This window comes from Dermochelys coriacea, chromosome 19 (assembly GCF_009764565.3).
Source record: "Dermochelys coriacea isolate rDerCor1 chromosome 19, rDerCor1.pri.v4, whole genome shotgun sequence".
Classification (NCBI taxonomy): Eukaryota; Metazoa; Chordata; order Testudines; family Dermochelyidae; genus Dermochelys; species Dermochelys coriacea.
The window spans coordinates 14,767,268-14,774,192 of record NC_050086.2 but is presented as its reverse complement, the minus strand read 5'-3'; the positions used below and the strand labels follow the sequence as shown (position 1 = coordinate 14,774,192).

General features: G+C 47.7%; 1 protein-coding gene across 1 annotated transcript in view; it reads left to right on the top strand.

Annotated features, from left to right (window-relative positions):
* Window positions 1–1,630: 1,630 nt before the first annotated feature.
* Window positions 1,631–6,925, top strand: part of LAPTM5 (lysosomal protein transmembrane 5) — a 51,211-nt gene continuing 45,916 nt past the window's right edge. Inside the window, exon 1 of the mRNA XM_038377768.2 lies at window positions 1,631–1,865. Within this exon, the coding sequence (XP_038233696.1) occupies window positions 1,788–1,865 (78 nt within the window). The 5' untranslated portion in view covers window positions 1,631–1,787. The remainder of the gene's footprint in view (window positions 1,866–6,925) is intronic.

Genomic DNA, 6,925 nt, shown 5'->3' with positions numbered 1-6,925 from the left:
TATAAAGACACTAAAATGCAACAACTCTCTACTTTTCAACATGCACTTGTTCTGGCACCAGCCACTAGTAGTGGTTTGTTTATATAATCAGCTGATCTGAGAGGACACGTTCATCACGGCCTAACCTTTTGCCATCAGAACCAATATATTTTTATTAATATTTATGAACATTTTAAACTCTTTAATATGACAAAATCTAGATCAGTTAACAAAAAAAGTATGTCTTTTACCAAATCACATCTTTTATTTGCTTAAATTTGCAGTTCTAAGATGAGAGGGTGTGTCACATTTTGGTCTGATAGGGATGCTCATAAAAACAAGTTGCGAAACTTATCAAATGTCAGAAAATTAACAAGTGTCTAAATTTGAGGCCCCCTTTGAGCTTGAGGCCCAAGCCAAATGGCCCTCCTGGCCCCCCCTCTGATTGGCCCTGCCTGACAGTGTTTGGTCAGATATATTGACTGGACACACAAGTCCAGTTACTGCGGTTGGGGGAGGCGGGAAGGCCCCAAGTCAGCATCCACACCAGCCCCTACTTAGTAAGGGCTACCCCCTACCTGCTTTGGGCAGCTGCAGCTCCCAGCCCCGGCTCCGCAGATGGGTCCCTCCTGACCCAGGTGGAGGGTGAAAGGGGAAAAGCAGTGAGTTACAGGGGGGAGTTGAGAAGAGGCATAGACGGGGGCGGGTCCTCAGGGGAAGAGGTAGGGCAGGGCTTTGGGGGGAAAAGGCGGGGGGAACGGGAAGTTCCGGCACTCCTGCTGGAGTGTCTGGTTTTTAAATAAAAAGAAAAGGAGTACTTGTGGCACCTTAGAGACTAACAAATTTATTAGAACATAAGCTTTCGTGAGCTACAGCTCACTTCATCGGATGCATCCGATGAAGTGAGCTGTAGCTCACGAATGCTTATGCTCTAATAAATTTGTTAGTCTCTAAGGTGCCACAAGTACTCCTTTTCTTTTTGCGAATACAGACTAACACGGCTGCTACTCTGAAACCTGGTTTTTAAATGTTACCAAGTTGGCAACCCTAGGGTGGCCTAGGGGAGCCATGAATTGGGCCCATTTTTCTTGCGCTGATGATAGACAACCACCTTCTCACTCTCTCTCCCAGCCATGGCCCAAAGCCAGAAGATTGCCCTAAAGCCCACATGCCATTATGACACATGCATACTGAGGGTAGGGTTCATGTAGAGGGTGATGGCTTATAATATACCCAGCACTGGGCACCTGGGTGCACTGTGCTGTACATGGGTTAGGTCAATTACAAAACTACCATGGTAAGGCTCCGAGAATCACATTTTCAAGGATGATCACAATGCACAAATCATGTGCAAGATGGCTAATTGTGTGTGTGTGTGAATGCTCCTCCGATTTCCATGCAAAAATGTCTGGACACCTGCAGGATTGGTGGAATGGGTGCTTTGTTGTTGGTGTTGTTATCTTTACTCCGGACCCTGCAATAATAGATTTTGTTTTAAGTGGAATTTGCTGACATTTTCATAGTTTAGGCCAAGGTTTGCAAATGTGGGGGCCTCAAATTAGTCTCCTAAATCCTTATTTAATCACGTAAAGGCAATATTTAGAGATCAGCTGTTTTCAACATGATTTTGTTTTCCTTTGCATTTGGAAATCTCAAAGACCTCATGTGACTCTGGAGATGACTTGACACATTTATAGACCAGGAAGGAAGTCGAGCAACAAGATGTTACATTGCATTGCTTGGTCTCGTTAGTGCAGCTGCCTCAGATTCAGCAGCTGAAGCTCCACAACCGTCGAAAGGGATCAAAAATGTCTCCCCAGACGCCCCCGAAATGTTGCTGCTTCAACGTTAAGACTGGAACAGTAACTCTTGGCATCTACCACATGGTAAATTATGAAATACATGGACAGATAGGAAAGCTATAAACTGGGAAATCAAACAGTTCCCAAAGTGTAGACTTTTCTGTGTCCCTGAGAGGTGGGGGGAAGGCCTATGATTTAAGAGCAATGGACAAGAGAGGGGAAAAAAGAAACCTACTGTGCTGATAGTTTTCTGAGCTAGGTTCTTCTGCCGGAGCCGATGGAAATTCACTGTACTTCCTGTTTTTCCTCTGCAGCTCAGGTATGAGCCTTTGCAAATGCAGTCGATGCTGTGAATCCTACAAGCTTTCAGTGTAGACAGGCGGATCCATTGGTTGCAGATTGTACAGTGGGATGACAATACAAAGGGTTGTGTAAAAGTTAAGGTTAGGAATCTATAGTGAGGTGTGTGTGTGTGTGTGTGTGTGTGTGTATGGATCAGAGCTATAAACAGTATCTAAGTAAAATTGTGAATGTCTTTAATTTCTCTAACAGCTTTTAGACTTTGTACCCAGTTTTCAGTTGGTTTCTCTTTGAATCTTATGTCTCTGTTAAATTGCCGTAGCTGTCCTGGGAGGATTAGCACTCTGTGTGTGTGTGTGTGTGGGGGGGGGAAATAGGGAAAAGGGTGTGGCTGGAGGCGGGGGTCTCTGTTGTTGTAAGTGCTGTTTGGTGGCATAGTTAGAGTAGCTTTCTGGTGGACGTAACTCATGCTGAGGCTATGACACATTGCATAGTCAGCCCAGGATTGGGGGAGTATAAAAATGGCTTCAAATCACCTTCCCAGTTGCCCTGCACACCTTTTGAGCACAACCAAGGAGCGGGGTCACGAGAGGTCGCCCTGTCAGCAGTGGGACACTGTGGGTTTTAGGCCACTTGTTGCACTGGGAAGGGGTGGGGTGGTTGCGCTGCAGTGGGCGTCCTGGTTCCTCTGCCAGAGAGGGGGTGTTGCCATCCATTGGCAGGGTGCAGCATGCACACCCCTCTGAGCCGGAACAGCACTGATCCGTGGTGCTGATGGGTGCGCCACCCGTGAGCAATGCATCAGTTGGCTGGCTTGCCAGACTCCCGGTGCGCTGCAGCTGTGTCACCCCTCCCAGCACAAAGCCACAGCTTAAAAGCAACACACAGGTCCACAGTGTATCTATGGAGTCATCCCAATATAGGGCTAGATGTTCAGCTGGTGTAAATTGGTGCCGCTCCATTGATTTCAGTGGAACTATGCTGAATTACACCCGCTGAGATTTGACCCACGTTTAATGGGAAGTCAATGTGGAAGCTTGAATTGCCCCAGTCACTAAGATTCCGTTTATAGATGGATTATAAAGGATTAATATGTGAGCAATAGATTTTATAAGCATGCTACAAACAGGAGTAGTGTGTGTTATTGATGGTTATAAGCTCATCAATAGACGGTGACGTTGATGGTTATAAGAAACCTATTGAGCTGTCGGATTCTGTAACAGCATTGCCAAAACCAAGTGCTCACAGATGATGCATCAGGCCCCAAAATACCCTGAGACTGGTTTAAAAATCCTGAGATTTTAAAACATCAGTTTCTTTGCGTTCGGGTCATTGGGCCTTTAGGGTACAGGTCCATCATGTGTTTTGGCTTTTCTCCGCTATTATGAGGGTGTTTAAAAAAAAAGAAAAGAAAAAGATGAGATTGATATAATCCATGAATCCAGGAGATATCAAAATGTTTGTGAACATTTTCCCCTTTTCCAACAGGTCAGTGAACATAGGGTCTTATCCTAATGCAACTGAAGCCAGTGGGAAGATTCCATTGGGATTTCAGTCAAGCCCAAAGTCATTTCAGGGGACATTTTAGGATTACAATTAAGTCCATATTTATTTGCTTGTTTGTAATACTGTGATCAGTGGTCCCAATGGTGGGCAGAAAACAATAATTGTGGCACAGTGCTGTGGTCCCCTGGAAAAATGTAATACTGGGGGAGGCAGTGTGGCCTAGTGGATGGAGTACTGGCCTGGCACTCAGGACACCTGGTTTGTAGTCCCGGCACTGCCATTGGCCTGCTAGGTGAGTTTGAGCAAGTCACTTTGCCATCCTGTGCCTCAGTTTCCCCATCTGTAAAACAGAGATAATGATACTGACCTCCTTTGTAAAGCTCTTTGACTCTTCATCAGTTGATCTCAGAGATTGTTATTCGATGATGAAAAAAGCTATTTTCAGAGAATAGCTCCATAGTTGATGCTCTGAGTGTTCAACAAAGTTTGAGGAGAAGCAATTGAGCGTCTCAGCAGATACCAATAAAAGGACCAAGGGAGCTGACAATGCTGCAACCAACTCAGGCCTCTGGGTGGAGGTGGGGTTCAAAATGGGATTTTTCCTGGCTACATGCAGGGGAGTCAGGGGGAATAAATCGCCCTCCCCTTCCATGCATAGACCATCTGCATCATCAGATCCTCCATGATGGGGCGGGCTGCTGCTCTCTCTTCCATGCAGGTGTATGGGGAGTGGGCAGGGCAGGGTGTGAAGTGAGCAGGGGGCACTTCCCACCTCCCTTGCGCTAGCTGTTGTGGAAGAGGAAGTCAGATGTGCCGGGGAACAGCTGGTACAGTTTACTTCCCCCTTAGTGCCAGGAAGCAGGGACTGAATTGTGATTCTGAGACTGTCCCACTGGGGCGTAGGGGCCTGCGGTTCTGAAGCCACAGGTCTTGCCTTATGTATGCCAGTGAATCAATCGCCAGGGTGCCCCTGTGCATTGCGGAGGCGGGTAATAGGCAAGACTCTGGACCTAGGCTGCTTGGGTTTGCAAGCCTCTCCTCTAATTTTATTTTCTGCAGATTTTCAAGGGTGACTTTAACAAAAAAACATGTTGTCACAGCTAGTGGGAAGCCTGGCTTTTATGTGATGGATAGAACAGCTCCCTGCAAAGCTGAATTGACACAAGAAACTGCCCAATACAGAGTATGGAAAACATGCTTATTTTTCCAATAGCACCTCTCCCTGCATACTTCTTTTTTCACAAACTCAGTGGCTTTTCCCTCTCTCTCTCTCCCCCACCCCCGATCCACTCCCTCTCTCTATCTATCGTGACAAAGTTCCTGCTCTACCTTGGTGGGTCTTGCGCTTATTGGCGGATTTGCTCGCCTTGGAGCTTCAAGACAGCTCTCAGCTTGGCCGTTTTTCTGAATTCACAGTCCAGGTCAACTCCTCCTGTGTCTGACCAGGAGTTGGGAGGATTTGGGGGGAACCCGGGCCCACCATCTACTCTAGGTTCCAGCCCAGGGCCCTGTGGACTGCAGCTGTCTAGAGAGCCTCCTGGAACAGCTGTGCGACAGCTACAACTCCCTGCGCTACTTCCCCATGGCCTCCTCCCAACATCTACTTTATCCTCACCACAGGACCTTCCTCCTGGTGTCTGATGATGCTTGTACACCTCAGTCCTCCAACAGTCTGCGTTCTCACTCTCAGCTCCTAGTGCCTCTTGCTCCCAGCTCCTCACACACACACCACAAACTGAAGTGAGCTCCTTTTTAAAACCCAGGTGCCCTGATTAGCCTGCCTTAATTGATTCTAGCAGCTTCTTGATTGGCTGCAGGTGTTCTAATCAGCCTGTCTGTCTTAATTGTCTCCAGAAGGTTCCTGATTATTCTGGAACCTTCCCTGTTACCTTACCCAGGGAAAAGGGACCCACTTAGCCCGGGGCTAATATATCTGCCTTCTATTACTCTCCTATAGCCATCTGGCCTGACCCTGTCACATATCCCCCCTCCTGCTCAACACTATGGGGTTGGGCAACTTGGGATGTCAGGCAGTGTACTCATGACAAGCCATCTGCATTGCCATGGTGGCTTCCAGCCCGGTGTTGTATGGTGAATTGGAAAAGTTGCAGGGACAGGAACCATCTGGTCACCCTTGCGTTCTTCTCTTTATTTCGCTGCATCCACTGGAGGGGTGCATGGTCAGTCACAAGGGTAAACCGTCGTCCCAGAAGGTAATAACGTAGTGTTTCCATGGCCCATTTCACAGCTAGGCAGTCTCTTTCAACCACAGCATACTTCTGCTCTCCCAGGAGGAGTTTCCTGCTGAGGTAGAGGACTGGGTGTTCTTCATCTCCGACCATCTGCGATAGGACAGCTCCCAGTCCTACTTCAGATGCATCTGTTTATAAAAAGAATTCTTTGTTGAAGTCTGGGGCTATAGGCAGGGGGTTACTGCAGAAGGCTGTCCATAGATCCATGAATGCTTTCTCTGCGGCATCTGTCCACTTCACCATGTCTGGACCCCAGGCTTTTATCAGGCCTGTCAGAGGACTCACTCTGGTAGCAAAATGGGGAATAAATCATTGATAGTACCCCACCACACCCAGGAATGCCCGGACTTGCTTTTTCTGATTCAGCCGGGGCCAATTTTGGATAGCCTCTAGTTTGTTTAGTTGGGGCTTGACCATGCCTCTTCCTACAATGTAGCCAAGGTATTTAGTCTCGGCTAGCCCTATAGCACACTTGGCTAGGTTGGCTGTGAGGCCAGCCCGTCTTAGCGTGTCCAGAACCGCTTCCACCTTTCCTAAGTGGGTTTCCCAGTTGGGGGTGTGAATAACCAAATCATCCAGGTATTCTGCTGCATAACTGGTATGGGGCCGTAGGAGCTTGTCCATAAGATGCTGAAAGGTGGCAGGTGCCCCATGCAGTCCAAAAGGAAGAACAGTATATTGAAACAGACCCTCTGGTGTAGAGAATGCTGTCTTTTCTTTCGCATCTTTGGCAAGGGGAATCTGCCAGGATCCCTTTGTTAACTCAAGGGTGGTCAAAAATCGGGCATTGCCCAGGCGGTCAACTAACTCATCAATACGGGGTATGGGGTATGCATCAAATTTGGATATCTCATTCAGCCGGCGAAAGTCATTACAAAACCTAGTGGTGCCATCGGGTTTGGGCACCAACACAATCAGGCTTGACCACTGACTGTGAGATTCTTCGATGACTCCCAGCTCCAACATCCTTTTTACCTTTGCCTTGATCTCCTCCCTTTTTGCTGCTGGGACTCGACAGGGCCTTAAAGTTACCTTTGCCCCAGGGTCTGTGATAATGTGGTGATATGCTTCTGTGGTCTGACCTGG